Source organism: Lepidochelys kempii, chromosome 10 (genome assembly GCF_965140285.1).
Source record: "Lepidochelys kempii isolate rLepKem1 chromosome 10, rLepKem1.hap1, whole genome shotgun sequence".
In the NCBI taxonomy this organism is placed as follows: Eukaryota; Metazoa; Chordata; order Testudines; family Cheloniidae; genus Lepidochelys; species Lepidochelys kempii.
Window position 1 is genome coordinate 25,694,921 of NC_136389.1, and position 17,782 is coordinate 25,712,702.

The 17,782-nt window shown below is 43.0% G+C and overlaps 1 protein-coding gene across 2 annotated transcripts in view; it reads left to right on the forward strand.

Annotated features, from left to right (window-relative positions):
* The window catches only part of USP7 (ubiquitin specific peptidase 7), a 138,408-nt gene that overhangs the window by 94,030 nt on the left and 26,596 nt on the right, over positions 1-17,782 (forward strand). For both annotated transcript variants that reach the window (XM_073362481.2, XM_073362480.2), the window contains 8 exons: positions 1,802-1,856; positions 3,078-3,158; positions 3,244-3,334; positions 9,016-9,098; positions 10,388-10,497; positions 11,593-11,749; positions 13,461-13,605; positions 14,271-14,401. In XM_073362481.2, the coding sequence (XP_073218582.1) occupies positions 1,802-1,856; positions 3,078-3,158; positions 3,244-3,334; positions 9,016-9,098; positions 10,388-10,497; positions 11,593-11,749; positions 13,461-13,605; positions 14,271-14,401 (853 nt within the window). The remainder of the gene's footprint in view (positions 1-1,801; positions 1,857-3,077; positions 3,159-3,243; positions 3,335-9,015; positions 9,099-10,387; positions 10,498-11,592; positions 11,750-13,460; positions 13,606-14,270; positions 14,402-17,782) is intronic.

The window sequence follows — 17,782 nt, forward strand, 5'->3', positions numbered from 1 at the left end:
GAGCAGAGGGGGCAGGGCTTTGGGGGGAAGACCAGGAGCAGGGGGTGGGGCCACAATGCTGGTGGACTCCCCCCCCCCCCCCCCCAAAATTCTACACAGGTTCTCGCGCTCTGTGGGAGGCCCCCAAATTGGCATGGGCTCTGTAGGACCATGCATTAATCTGCCACTGCTACTGAGGCGCAGGGGTTAAGTTTGAAAAATTGCCATCTGGAGGGTCACTGCTTCTGGTAACAGACTTGGTCGCTCAAATACTGTGATGTTGGCTGCAACATAAGCACTTAGATATGGCTCATGTTGTTTCTAACACTAGCTATCAGCTTTGGTTTGCTTCTTTCTTATAAGGTCAATGAAGTTTAGTATGGTGTTTATAACATTCCTCTTTAAGGCAATGTAATAGAGGGAATTTTTGCTTTTTATGCCAACTGTGACTTTGTAGTGGATTTCCACCAAGTTCAAAGGGAATTCTGACCTGGAGAGTACTTGCTACCTAACCCTCCACTTCTGAAGTCTAGAAGCTCTGCTCCAGTGTGGGCACGTGAAGCAGAGGGGACTCTGAAGTATTTGGGGACAGGCAAAGCATGTATTAGAGCCACTCACTTTTCTCTATCCACCTTCTTGGGGGGGTCCCTGGGAATGAGTCAACCTTGCTGACCCCACTCCACCTTTTTGCAGCAGCTTCTGAGCCTCACTCCCACTCCTGTCCATAAGGCACTTTTCCCTCTCTTCCACCCACTTTAAGGTGCGGTGTGGTAATTCTGCAGAATCTAGGTTTGACTTTCCACTGTAGCAAGTGTTGTCTTTGACCTGAGAAGCCAGTACTGCCCATTAGTTCTTAATTTGGAACATCTATTTGTGTTGCATTATTCATTTTAATGTTACACAGTAATCAGATATCTATAGAGATGTAATTAATCCTTTTCTATTTCACTTGCCTTTAATTTGACTAGTGGCTAAAGCCCAGAACTTGAAGGCAAGAAATCTGTTTTCAGGTCTTAGGTATGCAACATATTTCCCATATGGCCTTGGGCAAGTCACTTAACCTCTTTGTATCTCAGTTAACTTCATCTTTAATTTAATCTTTGTAAAGTTCTTTGAGATATTTGGGTAGAGGGGTATAGAAGTATACAGCGGTATATTATTCTGAAATTGTTAAAACTACAAGTTGTTCCATGTTTCCTCTACTTTAAAGTAAAACTAGTAAAGAAGTTGTGATATTTTAAGGTGGATTTTCAAAAGTGCACAGTTTTGACTTAACTCTGCTTCCATCTGTTTTATGTTTGGTGTCAATGGGAGCAGAGTTAGGCCAACACAGAGTACTTTCAAAATTCCAGTCTTAATGTCTGTCCTTTGATATATGTCTAGATGTGCGGTCTGCAAAAGAATCTCTAAAAGTGACTTCTTTTCAGAGAAAAAGTAATTCACTGTCAGTGAATTTTTTACAAATATCCTCTTATGTCCAGACCCTCACCAATCTTAAAACAAGAGAAAGTAGAATAAGATGTAGATATTAAGTGCTAAGAGCGCTGGTAATTTTAAGACAGGAACAGCAGATGTTTACCTTTGTAGAAGACACTTGAGTGAAATACCCGATGGAGTATTTTTGTAACAAAAAGGGAGCATTTTTCCAGTCTATCTGGTTTTGAAAGTGGAATTATTCAGGATGCCAGTTTCAGATCTTCCTTTATCTGATTGTTTATTTAAACTCTTATTCTAAAATTGATTTATCAGAATATTTTTTTTAAATGCTGGATTTCTGCACTTTAATAATATAGTGATGTTATTACTTGTTTGTCTTATAAAGGTGGGAAACTTTAGACAGTTTCATGCAACATGATGTTCAGGAATTATGTCGAGTGGTAAGTTTCCAGCATCTCTTGTTGATATCTGCATATATACATGGTGTTGCCTGCTGGCATGTATTCCTATTAATACTGAAATTAATTCTTTATATTAGAGTAAACCAAGGCTTAGAGAGTTCCATTTTACATGGTATCTTCCTTTCTAAATATAGCATGAGCTTTATGTGGCCCTTTATATTTATGGACCGAGGGATAGGGGGACACAATTTGTAGGGGAAAGCAAAGTTTAGAGACAAAATATAGAAAACTTTTCAAGAGTGCTGACTCTCCTTGTAAGGTCGCATTGGAGAAATGCCATTTAAAGGTGGCTTGGAAAGGAATGTTACAACTGGATTTACGCCCTTGTTTCTTTGATGAATAAAGATGGTGGGAGTGAATTTGGTGCTTTTTTGAATAGTTTCTCTCTCCCCTTGTTTTAAATTAGAAATTCAGGTTCTTTCTGGGTTGAAAGACTCTGACTGCAGAGTTAGTTAAATGGTGACAACACAAGAGCTAAACAAATTAGTTTACTTATGAGGGGAAAGGTATTTGTAGCCTATTTAAAACTCTGTTTTATGTTTGCATTTGGGGAAAGCTATACAACTTCAATGACTAACATTGTGGATAGAAATCTGTTAAGATTCAGCATCTTTGCTCCTTCAATTAAATGAAAAATGTTCACAGTGGTCCTCTAACAAAACCAGGGAAGTCCAGACTTTACATTCCTAATATTTCTAAAAGGCACAAGCCCAGTTTAAAAAAAAATCTTTTGCAGGTTACCTTTACGGTAGCCTCATTATGACTGCTCTTTTTTGTTTTGTTACTTTTTTGTTTACTGAGAAGGAAGATCCGTTTCTGTTCCATAAGCAGTTGGAGATTACGTTCATTGCCAGTGATATAGTCATTTTCCACCTTCCAGGAAGAGTTTGAAGCTACTCTGCTTGTGGAGTTTATCCTGCTGTTCTAGACCACCACAGACTTTTGCAAAGCTTTTCAAATCTATGGGGAAATGGCATGGGGCTAGCCCTGGAAGGATTTGGGGGGAAAGGAGGACTTAAAGGATTAACAGAAAGGAGAAGCCAATGTCAAGTGATTAATATTTCATGATCACATGAGTAGCACAAGAAAAAGTAAAGTCCCCAAAGTTTCATCATTAAATTAAAATTATATACTTTAAGTAAACAAATTCAGAAAAAGGTAGTTCAGTCTGTATAACAGTGCAAATCTAATTTCTTTCAGTTGCTTGATAATGTGGAAAATAAAATGAAAGGCACGTGTGTAGAGGGCACTATCCCTAAATTATTCAGAGGAAAGATGGTGGTATGTATTTAGTCAGTTAACAAATTTTTACAAATAATTCTGTTATTTATACATATTGAAATCCTATCTTTGTTTTTGTTTGCAGTCTTACATTCAGTGCAAACATGTAGACTATCGGTCTGAACGAATAGAGGATTATTATGACATCCAGCTAAGTATAAAGGGAAAGAAAAATAGTAAGTGATATGTATTCTGTATGCACAAATTAAATTTTGGGGCTGATTTTCAGAAATGCTTCGCACCCACCTACCTTACTGACTTCAAATATATTTACAAGGGCTCATCACCTTGATCTCATAAGTAGGTGTCTTAGCATGAAGATACCTCACAGATTTTTCTATTTAGAACAGTGGTTCTCAAACTTTTGTACTGGTGACTCTTTCACGCAGCAAGCCTCTGTGTGCCCCCCCCCCTCCGCAAATTAAAAACACTTTTTTGTATATTTAACACTATTATAAATGCTGGAGGTGAAGAAGGGTTTGGGGTGGAGGCTGACAGCTTGTGACGCCCCCATGTAAATAACCTCGCGACCCCCTGAGGGGTCATGACCCCCAGTTTGAGAACCCCAGATTTAGAGATCTCCTGCTTGCATTGGCCATTTTTTCTTTTTTCCTTTCCCCTCATTTCTTGTTAGGATCGTCTTGTATTTTAAGAGTTCGTCTATTTTTTCCTACTTACCGTATGTACTTGTTCATTAGCCCATTTGTTTATAAGCCGACCCCCCCAAGGTGAATAGGTAAAAATAGTAAAAACTGTATGATCATTTCATAAGCCGACCCTATATTTCAGGGGTTGGCAAACTTTGGCTCCCGGCCCATCAGGGTAAGCTGCTGGCGGGTCGGAACGTTTTGTTTACCTGGAGAGTTCACGGGCACAGAGCCCCTCAGCTCCCTGTGGCTGCGGTTCGCCGTTCCCAGCCAATGGCCACTTCCCGCAGCTCCCATTGGCTGGGAACGGCGAACTGCGGCCACAGGGTACTGAGGGGCGGGCTCCATGCCTGCAGACGCTCCAGGTAAACAAAACGACAATGTATTAGATGTTCAATTCAATGATTTCATAGAGTTTAAAATCATCATCAAATTTTGGTGTAGACCAGTTTATAAGCCCCGTTCTTTGATGCGTCACTTTTTTACCAAAAATATTCCGCTTATGAACGAGTATATACAGTACTCCTCTTCTGATGTCATAATATTTTGTAATACCCTCAATTCGTTGCTTCTGCAATAGAAATAATGCCACAGTGGATTATGATTTAAGTATAGTACTCCTGAGGGCATTCTGCACCAAAAAATTAAAAATTCTGTGCCAAAAAGTAAAAAAAATTCTATGCACAATATTTTAAAATTCTGCAAGTTTTATTTGTCAATAAATAAATGCAGAGGCTCCAGCATGGCAGGGGGAGCACAGGCCACTGTCTGCATGAAGGTGGAAGATCACCCTGCAGCCTCCCTGCCCCTGGGACACAGACTCAGTGGTGAGGCTGCACTTGACCCTGACATAGCACAAGACCTGAGCCTGCCCCAGAAACACAATAGGGCTCTCCCCCTCTGCACCAGGCACACTGGGTGTAGGGTAGGCAGGCTCAACCAGACAGGATCCAAGTGTGGAGGGGCTCAGTGTGGGGGGATCCAGGTGTGGGGTGAGAGGGTTCTGTGTGGGACAGTCTGGGTGCAGTCAGTGCAATGGGGGGGTCTAGGTGTGCGGGGGATCTAGATGCACAGAGACCTGGGGAGGGGGTAGGAGGAGGGAGGGTTCCAGGTGCCGGGGCAATGGGACTCTGCAGGGGCTTCTAGGGGAAAGTGGTTGGGGCTCAGCGGAGGGGTCTGGGTGTGGTGGGCTCAGCAGGGGGGTCTGAGTGATGGTACAGTGGGGTGTGGGGCAGTGGGGGTCTGAGTGCAGCTAGTTAGGGGTCAGTGGCATGGGGTCTGGATGTGGGAGCTCAAGTTGGTGCAGGTGGGGACTTGGGCTCATCAGGATGGGAATTTGAGTGCAGGGAGCTCTGAGGCGTGGTCTGGTGCAGGGGTGGCAGTCTGGAGGCAGGCGGGCTCCAGATGCAGGGGTTGAGTTTCAGTGGGGTGGGGCTCAGGTCTGGAGGGTTAGGGGGGTTCTGGGTCTTTGGGGTGAGGCTTGGCGGGGGTTCTGGGTATGGGAGGTCCAGATGCATGGGGGTTGGGCAGATGGGGAAGCAGCTCCCATACAGTGACTCCTCCCCCTGCAGCTGAGGAGCGATGGGGGCAGGAAGCAGGGGAGGGTGCTGAGCTTCCTGCAGCTGGGGGAGGTTTCTAGGGGTGGGTCTGACACAGCCCCAGTTACTCCTTGCAGGGGAAGAAGTAGTCCTCTCCAGCCCAGCCGGGACTAGCAGTTGATCCTGGCTCTGTGTAGGAGCAACTGTCTGAGGTTTCCCTAGCCCTGCAGTGATTTACCTCTCCACCAGCTGCTCCGGGTGCCTGAAACAATGTACCTGCACAGCTGGGGAGTAGTGCATGACTGGTCTTGCAGCTTCCCTTTGTGTCCCTGTGAGAAAGTCATTTGTCTCGGGGAAGCAAAGAAATCTGCAGGAGCCATGAATTCTGCACACATGCAGTGGCACAGAATTCCCCCAGGAGTATTATAGGCATGATCAGTAGGAGCAGATGAACTTTTAAGTAACACAGACCATTTTTACATAAAGACAGTCATGTTAATAAAAACCAAGAGAACAGCTAACTGAGTCAAGCACTGTAGCAGTTGCTAATTGTTAATTACCCAAGCAAGTCATTGGCATGCAAGGCAAGAAATATAGAGCCACCTAAGACTTCAGTAAACCAAGCAGATGGTACACTGGGTTCCAGACATGTATTCCACTCGTGTGCACATGCACCCCAAAGCCAGAGAACTTTGCTTAACAGTACCCTTTGGGGAGGTGTTTGAGCCCTCAGGACCTTATAACCCTTCCCATGGCTTATGTAAGGGTGAGACTGCTCTGACCCCCATCAGTCCCTTCTCACAGTTTTTCCCTGGCAGAGGGCCTCATAGTGGCTAAGATGTTGCTACAGTCAGCATTCAGTGTGGCGGACACCTCATCTAAGATTATGTCCTCAGCTGTGAAGGGTTCCTTGGAAGCAGAACTCAGGCATTGCTCCAGACATGCAGCAAATCATAGAAGACTTACTGTTTGATGGATGGTTTTTGTTATCTGAAAAGACAGATGAGGCATTACGTTCTTTTAAGGGTGCCAGGACTATGTTATAGGTCTTAGGGATTTATACCCCGGCAATTAAAAGTTGTCATTATGGGGATCAGCAACAACAACAGCAGTTCCATTGGTACTCCCAACAGTATTTCAGACAACCTTCTTACTCTGCAAAGCAACTGGACTTCTCTAAGAGAAGACACAAGTATCTCAGAAGAATGCCCTCTGGTTCCAATTTTAACCAGCCAGCTCGTCCTGCGGCTGGCAAGCAGTCACATACTTATCAATGATACCACTATAATGTAGTATGGATAAAAGGAGGAGCCTGCTTCAACCAGCTTTGTCAAGAAGCAATAAAGTTTTGGCACTTTTGCATCCAGGATGACATGCCCACCGCCACACATTTATCGGGTTCTTGAAACCAGTTGTCTGATCATCTCAGCTGAACTTTCTCTGAGAACCACAAGTGGTCTCTGAAGAGCAATGTGGTGAGGTCCATCTTCAGGGAATGGGACATCCCATCAGTCAATCTGTACAACAAAGGATAACAAAAAAAATGCCATCAGTTTTGTTCTCAAGCAGGACTCAGCCCAAGGTCTTTAACCGATGCCTTCCAGTTGAATTGAGGTGTGGCCCTGATGCATGCCTTTCCCACATTCCTCTAATCTTTTAGTTTGTCCTCAAACTGAAGTTGGACCGTGCTAAACTGATTCTTATTCCGCTGACTTGGCCAAGACAGTGCTTCTCCAACCTTCTGAGTCTGTTTGTTCAACCTCACAGATCTCTTCCTCTCCTTCCCGAACTACTGACCGGACACCACAGCCAAGTTGCATATCTGGTGCTGAGCGATCTATACTTCACAGCATGGATGGTATGTGTAAGATGAGGAAGAAGGGCAATATTCAGAAGCAGTTTGGTGTGTCTTACTTAGCAGTAGAAAACTATCTACTAGGACTACATAATTGGCCAAGTGGAAGAGGTTTTTGGTGACGGAATTCAACCAATGTTAGCCGGTGTTTAGGACATTTAGGATTACTTGTTACATTTGAACCTTCAGGTTTCTTAACTTGTTGAGGGTTCATTTTGTGGCGATCTTGGCATTCCATCTTCCAATCCCAGGGAAGTCAAACTCCATGGTAGTGAAATTTCTGAAAGGTGTAGTCCACCTGTTTCCACCTGGAAAGGAAATGGTCCCATTGTTGGACTTTAGTACAGTACTGCCTGTCCTCATGTGTCCTCCATTTGAGCTGCTAGCAACTTGTCTGTTCTCTCTCCTCTCCGGAAGACCGACTTTCTTGTTACTATAAAATCTACAAGAAGAGTCAGCAAAATGCAGGCCCTAATGGTAGGGCTTCCATATAAATAGTTCCTCAAAGACAGTTTCCTTGAGATCACATCCAAAGCTTTTTGTCCAAAGTCGTTTTACAGTTTGACTAGGTTATTTTCTTACCTGTATTCTTTCCTAAGCGGCACTCAAATGCAGATGAATAGTGTCTTCATATGTTAAGTGTCAGGTGGTGCCTTTCATTCTATCTGGAAAGGGCCAAAACATTTTGTTCATTATCTCGACTTTTTGTATTTTATGAGGGTGAGAACAAAGGTCAGCCAGTCTTTGCGCAGACTGTTTCCAGGTGGATAACTTCCTGCATTTCCACAGCTTTTGGAGTAGCTCAGACCACACCCCCAAAGAAATTAGGACTCATTCAATGAGAGCCCAAGTGAGCAACATTGATTGCATTTCGCAGTAATTTTTCAATATTTGACATTTGTAGGGCTACTACCCAGTCTTTATACGTATTTTTACCAAACATGCTGTTACCTTGGTATCTAGATCAAATGCAAACTTTGGGAAGGCAGTTATGTAGTCTTTCTTTAAATAAACTCCAAGCCCCAACTCCTACCGGTACTGTTTGTGAGTTACCTTAGCGGAATACATGTCAGCAACCACTCAAAGGAAAGACCGTTACTTATCTGTGCAGTAACTGTTGAGATGTGGGTGTAGGCATGTATTCCACGACCTACCCCTCCATCCCTTATGCTTATGAGTCTCCAGTCCTAGATTCCAGGACTGAATGGGGGGTTGAGATGGTGCTGCCTTTATATAGCGATAAGATGGGCTACAAGGGCCAGAGGATGCGAGCATCGCCCTCATGGGTACTGCTGAGCAAAATTCTCCAGTTTCAGTGCACTAGGCATTTGCACACCTGAGTGGAATACACATCTGCACCCCATCTCGAAGAACAGTTACAGCATGGGTAAGTAACTGTCTGTCACTCACAAAGTGAAGTGAATGTAGAAAGCTAGTGGATCATTTAACGACCTGATTTTTAAATCTGTCATTTTAAAATACATTTTAAAATCTATATTTGTTCCCTCTAATTCCAAATAAGTCTCAATCTATTGTTTGAAATTCTTAAGCAATATAACATATTTTTTCACTGTACAAAGACAGAAATTTTCAATTAGACTTGAGCAAATTTTGCAAATTATTTTGCTCTTTTTTAAATGTTTTTTCCCAGGGCTTTGAAGCAGAGCTCAGAACTGGAGCACGGAACAGCGGAGCTGCAGGTTTTTGCCTGGGGCTGGAGTAGAGCCCCGGAGCACAGCTCCAAAGCCCTGGTTTTTCCATTGAGTCTGCACATTGTTTTAGTAAACTTCTGTTTTTTCCTTCTGTTTCTCACTTAGTATTTGAGTCCTTCATTGATTATGTTGCAGTAGAACAGCTGGATGGTGATAACAAATACGATGCAGGAGAACATGGCTTACAGGTATAAAATTCAAGAGGAATTACCGAGTTTTCTTTCCAGATCCTTGATAAAGAGTTCCCAATGAGAGCTAGCTATTGAACTACATTGATCAAAAGTGTTATGAAATTCATGCAAACTTGCATTAACTGATTGTGGTGGCTTCCTTTGAAGCAAGCTTGTGTATATTTTGTTAATTCTTGTTAAGTTACTTTGAAATGAAGGCTTCAGCAATGCAATTTGCTTTTCTCTATGATTTTGTTATAAATTTTTTTTCCCAAAGAAGAAATTATAACTTGCATTTAAATTTAGATTATATTTTTCAACTGATATTTGATTTCGAGGTGACAATCCATTCAACTACTTCAGTAAAGTTAGTCCGTATTTGCATGCGTATCTATATGTCACCAACAAACAGGAAGGAGCACCAACTGAAGTTGCAGAATATTTTTTGCCATTCATCTCTTTACACCAGTCCATCTCTCTCTGGCTTTTCAGTTTCACTTTGCCTACCACAGTGTGAAAAGCAGAAGTCCTTGTCTAAAACTGGTTTGGTTAAGCTGATTTTTTTTTTTTTTTTTTAACAACAAGCATAACTCTTGTCAATAATAGTTAAAAATAAATTGGAAAAACAAAAAATATGTAAATGCTCTTCTTGTGGTAAGGTGTTGCAGCCTAACAATGTCTGACTTGTTCACTGCCCTCTTCTTACGCTTGTTACGTTATGTCCGAAAACAGTGTCTTTGGCGATCCACTGTATGATCTACATCTTGACTCTTCTGTCTTCCCTGTTTAGTAAGGCCTCTCTGAAGTCACAAGTTTTACCTGAGTTCTCCCAAGACTGCAGTAGCAAGAAGTAAAAAGACAAGCTAGCTATAATGGGAGGACCTTTCACTCAGCAATCTTCCAGCACTAGCTGGATCAACCTCCTTGAACTTAGAAGTTTCACTGGTGCTATATTGCATCTATATACATTTTTTTATTCATAGGCAACTTTTGTTAATTGATTCTTAGTAGTTCATTGCGATGTTACAATGCATTTGCCTTACTTATTGCTCTTGTTTTACATAATTAACTATTTTGTTCTAAGTGCTACTGCAGTAGCACCTGGGAAGCTCAAGAGGGTACGAAAGTACCAAAAAGTTATGAAATATCCTTGTTGCCCCATCTGTATATTGTGTGGTGTAGATGAAAGCCCATATCGTACAAACTAATCTGAGAAATGAAATTTATGGGTAAAAAATTATTTTGCTTGAGTAGCTTAAGAAGACAAAGTTAGAGTCTGAACCTTGCATTCTTTTTCAAACATACAGGAGGCAGAGAAAGGTGTGAAGTTCCTAACATTGCCACCGGTGTTACATCTTCAACTCATGAGATTTATGTATGACCCTCAAACTGACCAAAACATCAAGATAAATGATAGGTAACTCTTTTGCCATGATAAAGTTTGAACTTGTTGAAATACAAAATGGAAACTATTTTGCCCAAAGTCTGGCTTTTGGGTTTTCGGTTGATACCAGCAGGGAGAGGTACATGAAGACATATGCTGAAGAAAGCTCCCAAGAAATAGTTCTGATTACATGCATTGTTGACTTACGAATGTTTAGTGTTCTGATTGACAAATTCAGCTGTTTATTAAATAATGTTAACCATTTACTGGATGTGAAATAAGTAACAAGTTGTTTAGTTTTTTTTTAAATGATGCAGTTTTATATAGAACCTTGTTTACATCATATGGGTATAAAAAAAGTAAGAGAAGTTGCAGTAGTGTAGTATGCCACTGTTTTTAATACATACCAAATTCCTGCTGCAAGGATAAACACAATTACTGGGTCTTCCCCACTCATGTCACCTTTTTCTTTTACCTCCACCACACCCGCTCTAGTTCGAGATGTTCTTAACACAAGTAGATGTACTGTTTGAAAAAACCTGTAATTTCTATTATGTGGATTTTGTACCAGCCAGGTACACCTCTATGAAATGAGTTCTAGACACTTGCAAAATTGTTTGCAAATAAATTTACTATTTTCCAGCAAAAAAAGAAATTGAGGAAATCCATGCGTTAGAATAATTGGAGAATGTTACGTAGTATGGTCTGGTGCAAAATAACAATAATGTTCCAGTCGAAAGGTACCTAATTTAACAGTTGCATTCTTGCAGCACCTGCAAGGAATGGGTTGTTGAGCTAGATTCTGTTCTCATTTACATTTGTGGTAAATCCAGAGTAACTTTTTAACTTCAGCTGAGTTATTCTGAACTTACACTGCTTTGTAACTGAGAGCAGAATCTAATCCCTTGTGGAAACAAAGATTATTTATATCCCATATTAACAATGTAAAATATGCTGCTTTACCCAGTCATTGCAGTTAATCTCAGATAAAAATGATGTTGTAATTTGACTTGTTCAATTATGTACTGTAACTTTCTTTAGTGAAGTTTATAAGTGTAAATACATTTCAGCATAAGAATATTATTCTTTTAACTACAAGTAAAAATACCTCACTGTTTTTAAAATTAGGTTTGAATTTCCTGAGCAGTTGCCACTTGATGAATTTTTACAAAAAACAGACCCCAAAGATGCTGCAAATTACATCCTTCATGCAGTACTAGTACACAGTGGAGATAACCATGGTGGACATTATGTTGTTTACTTAAATCCTAAAGGGGATGGCAAAGTAAGTATTGAAAAAGCAACCAAACTATTTTGTTTGTTTGTAGAGGTGTCTTATTCTGTCTTTTGAGGCAGTTGAAGCTTCTGTCATGGAGTAACTCAGAAACCTGCAATTAAGATTCCCATTGCTGTTTAGTGTCACCCTAGGAACCTTTTGGTTTCCAGGAGTGGGGACTACTAGAATACTTGTCTTTGAAACTAAGTTCATTTTCTCCCATACAGTGCTTGTTCTCGGAAGAGTTTATTAAACTGTTTCTGTCTCACTCAGCTTCTAGTCCCACAGACTTAAGGAAACTTAATTTGTACAAAAACTCTTTATCTTTTTCTGTTTTAGTGAAGGTACTAACAGTTTGAGGCATTCGGGGCCTCTCGCCCATTTAGGGAGGAGCAGCCTCATGCTTGCCTGCTGTTGGTTGGCTTGTGGCCAAAAAATTTAGCTAGGGCAGGGGTGGCCAACCTGTGCATCCGGAGCTGCATGTGACTCTTCAGAAGTTAATATGCAACTCCTTGTATAGGCACCGACTCCGGGGCTGGAGCTACAGGCACCAACCTTCCAGTGTGCCAGGGGTGGGTGCTCACTGCTCAACCCCTGGCTCTGCCACAGGTCCTGCCCCTGCTTCACCCCTTCCTCCAAGGCCCTGTCCCTTCCCTCCCCTGAGCCTGCCACACCCTTGCTCCTCCCACTCCCCCTCACAACCTCCTGCACACTGTGGGAGGCACAGGGAGGGAGGGGGAGGTGCTGATCAGTGGTACTGCCGGCAGGTGCAGTGCAGAGCTAATGCGGGCTGCTGACGTATTACTATGGCTCTTTGGCAATGTACATTGGTAAATTCTGGCTCCTTCTCAAGCACAGGTTGGCCACCCCTGAGCTAGGGGAATCCTTCCAGTCACACACATCAGTGTGTGCAGCAGGAGACTGCCCAGCCTGACTTCTGTCTTTACTGTCTGTAATACATATATTTAAATCCAGGAAAAGGTTAGGGAACTGTTTCTAACATCTCTGATTCAACACTCTGATGACTTGATATAACTGGAAGTTTATAGGTCAGGTACATCTTTCTTTGAGATATTTGCATTATGTGCCCCATAAAATGTTTTTGAGCAATTAAATTGTTTATATTTAAGAGGAGAAAGATTCAATGTAAATTTACTGTTTTTCATATTTCCCCTTTAATTTTCACAACAGATATTTTACAGATAAGGATGAAGTTTTGGGATGTTTTATTTCATATTTGCCACAGTATGTTTAAAATTTACAAGTTGTAGTTGGATACTTTTGTGCACCACTTGCTTTATATTTCATTCTACAACAATAAATCAGCATCAGCTATCTGAACTTCATGGTAGTAATGAAATATATTTGGATAACAGATCAGATTCTGTTAAGGTAAATAATAATTTGAATAGTTTGGCTAAAGATTGCTGTTTTACATAAAACAGGCTCAAATATTTAATTAATAAAACATCAGAAATGTAAGGCCCTCTTTACTTTTTGTAAGACCAGAAGGTTGCGCAACTTATGTTGAATCAGTGGGATATTGTTAAAAAATTATTCTGTCGCTTGGAGGAAAAGCGTTTTATATTTCAGTCACTTCAAAGAGCAAAAAAACCTGACTTCCCATTTCTTGCATGTAATTTCAGTGAGTTAAGGTGTGAGTTAATTTGAGTCAAGAATAATTTTTTTGTATCTTTAAATAATTCACTTTTTTCCCCAGTGGTGTAAATTTGATGATGATGTTGTATCGAGATGTACAAAGGAAGAAGCAATTGAACACAATTATGGAGGTCATGACGACGACTTATCCGTTCGGCACTGTACTAATGCTTACATGTTGGTTTACATCAGGGAATCAAAATTAAGTATGTATTTATTTGTGTGTCTTTTTGTGTGTGAATGTTGATTAAACCCAGATATTTAAATGCAGAGGTTTGTGGTTATCTTTGAATCCTAAATTATTGTCATCTTTCACCATATGGTGAAGCTTCAGAAAGCTGCAGTCAACCTTGGAAAATGTTAGTGTTTGACCAGTCTTTATTGCAGCTTCAAAATCAAAAATGTCTTTAGCTGACATAGTGGTGTCATAAGTGTACACTACAGTACTTCACTTTCTCTTCACAGTAATTGTGTAATAGCCTTGATTGTATTTTGAACAGCAGAAATGGAGTACCATTATTTTAATGTAACTGAACCTTAGTGACGAGAACTAGATCTGGCTTGATATATGTACATTTGCGTGTCAGTAAAGATTTATAATCCTAAAAATCTGACATTTAATTGAATCCTTCATAAGGATAAGATATAAATCATGAAAATGGCATAGTCTAGCCTAGAGTAGAAAGTTCATCCTGTTCCAAAATGTAATGATGCTATATCAGATAAACAGTGGTTTTAAAGGTGTGTAAAAGCTTTCCTTAGCTTATTATCAGAAATAGTTGTGTCCCCAGTAATAGTCATGAGTGTGTATGAAAGCCCTGTTAGATATAAATTATTGTAATATGACATCACAAACCCACTTTCTTTTTAGGTGAAGTTTTGCAACCTGTCACAGACCATGATATTCCTCAACAATTAGTAGAACGGCTACAAGAAGAAAAGAGAATAGAGGCTCAAAAGAGGAAGGAGAGGCAGGAAGCTCACCTCTACATGCAAGTGCAGGTCAGCTTTCAAACAGAGTCACTTAAAACGAACTTCTGCTTTGAAATTTGAAGATAGTAATATTGGCTTAATAGTAGTCAGAATTCTAGAAAACAGACATGTCCATCTTCTTTAATTCAATATTTCTAACGTTAAACCACCCAAATCAAAATTTGCGTTCTCTAGTTGTTTGTTTATTGTTTGGTGTGAACCACCAGCTTAGGGCTTGATCCAACAACAGTTCTTCTTTGAGTAGATGCGGCTATGTATTCCACTTACGCGTGTGCATGCCCAGCACACTGGAGCCAGAGAATTTTGCCTCCAGTAACTCCTCTCTTAACATTGTAGTTATGTTCCTGAAAAATGCGACTTTAAGTGAAACAATGTTAAGCAAATTCAATGTCCCCATAAGAATTAATGTAAATTTGGGGGTAAGATTCCAGGAAATTTTTTTTCACCAGACAAAAAATTATTTTTTATATATATAGTCCCTGGCCCCTCCCCGCAGCCTCAGCTCACTGCACCGTCGGCGCAATGCTCTGGGCGGCTGGGCTGCGAGCTCCTGGGGCAGCGCAGCTGCAGAGCCTGGCCTGACCTGGTGCTCTGTCCTGTGCAGTGGCATAGCTGGCTCCAGCCGAGTGGCGTGGATGTAGTGCCACCAGCCACCGGTGCTCCAGGCAGCGCGGTAAGGGGGCAGGGAGCCGGTGGGGTTGGATAGAGGAGTTCAGGGGTGGTGGTCAGGGGGCGGGGATGTGGATAGGGGTTGGGGTGGTCAGAGGGCGAGGAACGGGGAGGGGCAATCAGGAAACAGGGGGGTTGGATGGGGCAGTCAGGAATGAGATGAGGGGTTGGATGGGGCAGCGTGGGGCAGTCAGGGGTGAGGGTTCCGGGGGCAGACAGGGAGCAGGGTGGAGGTGGATGGGGCTGGGTTCCCGGGGGGGGGGGCATCAGGGAACAGTGGGGGTTGGATGGGGCAGGAGTCTTAGGGGAGGGATAGGGGGTGGGGGCCAGGCCACGCCTGGCTGTTTGGGGAGGCACAGCCTCCCCTAACCAGCCCTCCATACAATTTCCGAAAACCGATGCAGCCCTCAGGCCAAAAAGTTTGCCCGCCCCTGAGTTAGAGGGTGGAAGAGGGTGGGATATTTCCCAGGGAATGTCTTACTGCTAAATGATGAACTAGCATTTGGTTGAGCCCTCAAGGGTTAACACGTTATTAATGTAGCCTCACGCTCTACAAGGCAGCACGAATGGAGGGAGGGGTGACAGCATGGTAGACAGAAAGACACACCCTGTGTTAGAGAGAGAGAGAGAGATGCACATTGCCGCTTTAAGTATGCTGACACCACTCTAAGTACATTGCCTTTTTAAGTAGATCGGGAAGTTGAGACAGCAGCTGCGGCCAGCAAGCTCCCTCCGTCCTGAGCCCTGTTGTGTCCCCACCCTGCTCTATATGGAGAAGGGGTAAGTGGGGGGCAGGAGCGGGGAGGGGAGGGGGACACCCTGACATTAGCGCCCCTCTTTTCTCTCTCCCCCCCGCACACAGCAAGCAGGAGGCTCCCGGGAGCAGCTCCAAGGCAGAGGGCAGGAGCACACATGGCAATGGTGGGAGGGACAGCTGAACTGCTGGCAGTTAATAGCCTGCTGGGAGGCTGCCGCATGGGGAACTTAGGGGAGTTGATGGGGGGCTGCTGGCCTGCCCTGGTGCCAAGCCCCCATCAGCTAGCTGCAACGGGCTGCTCTTCCTGCAAGCACTGGACAAAGCAGGCGGCTGCCAAAGGATGTTACAAGGGAGCTTTGCGCGACTAAACAAGCATGTTCCCTAGTTGATCAGCCATGTAACGTTAACCGGGACAACTTTAAGTGAGGAGATACTGTACCAGTAACCCGTAGAGAGGTGGCGCTTGTGGCCATAGCCCCTCCCCGATTATATAAGGTGGCACCACTCCTGACCCCCCTGAGTTTAAGTATTTCCTGGGTGATATCCTCACCAGGGCTTAAACATTGTCTGTCATGTAGGGGAGTGATCCCCATACATGAGGAGGAGGCATTTGGGTCCGGAATTTGGTCAGTTCAGATGCCCTTCCCTGTCACCCTCCAAGCACCCATTTTGACTCCTTGGTGCAGAGCAGTGTTCTAGTTTTTGCTCCTTTCTCCTTATCCCTGCCGTTTGAGGGCCGGGTGGCCTGCTTTCATGATGCTGGGGCTTGATAACCACTGACATCTGGGACACTCTCAGATCGGGCTATTTCATCCATCCCCATCCTTCTTCAGGGACCTCTCTTCTTCAGGGACCACAAGATGCTGCTCTCTACTGGGTAGGGGAGCCGCAGAGGAGATTCTTCCGGAACACTGAGGTCTCGATTTCTGTTCCTGGTACTTTCTGGTGCCCAAATCCAAGAGAGGGATAAGATCCATTTTCTACCTTTGTGGCGTCAACAAATATGTCAGATATATGAGGTTCCAAAAGATCACTCTGTCAGCTATCCTCCCCACATTGTCTCAGAAAGACTGGTTTGCTGATCTAGACCTTCTTGATGCCTACTTTTATGTGGTGATTTTGCCTGGTCACAGGAAATTCCTTTGATTTGTCATAGCAGAGCACCATGTTCAGTATATGGTGCTTCCATTCGGCTTCTATTCTGTCCCTTGTGTTTTTACTAAATGTGTGGTTGTCGTGACGACATATCTCGGGAAGAAAGGAATCCACATCTTCCAGTATCTGGATGACTGGTTATTGAGGGGCAGGTTCAGAAAGAAAATACTTGCTCACGTCGACATTATGCTGTCCTTACTCGATCATCTGGGTCTCATTCTGACACTGGGAAGTCAACTTTGGTTCCCACTTTGAAAATAAAGTTAAGTGGGGCCCTAGTAGACTCTAAAAGTTTGAGAGCTTTTCTGCCGACCAGCCGTTTTAAGGCGATTTACTACCTTTTGCCTCAGTCTGCTGTCTCAGACTTCCATGACAGTTCAGATGTGCCTGAGGCTCTTGGGCTACATATCCGCCCACTTGCACGCAGGTGGCCCACTTCTCAAAGTTGCACCTTCACTACCTCTGCATTTGGCTCAGGGTGGTTTACTATCCAACTCTTAACCCCTATAGAATGTTTGGTCTTCCTCAACAGGTCTTGGACTCCTTGCAGTGGTAGATGTGTCCAGAGAACATATGCTAAGGTGTTTCCTTTGTCCAGCCCTTGCCAGCCAGGGCTATTGTCACTGACATCTCTTTGATGAGTTTGAGAGCACACCTGGGTCACTGAAAGTTCAAGATATGTGGTCGGAACAGGAGTCCTCACAGGATATCAACTTGCTGGAGCTATCGGCCATGTGCAATGCAGGTCATGCTTTTCTGGACTGTCAGGGGCTCAGTGGTTCACATACTTACTGAAAACGCTACCATGA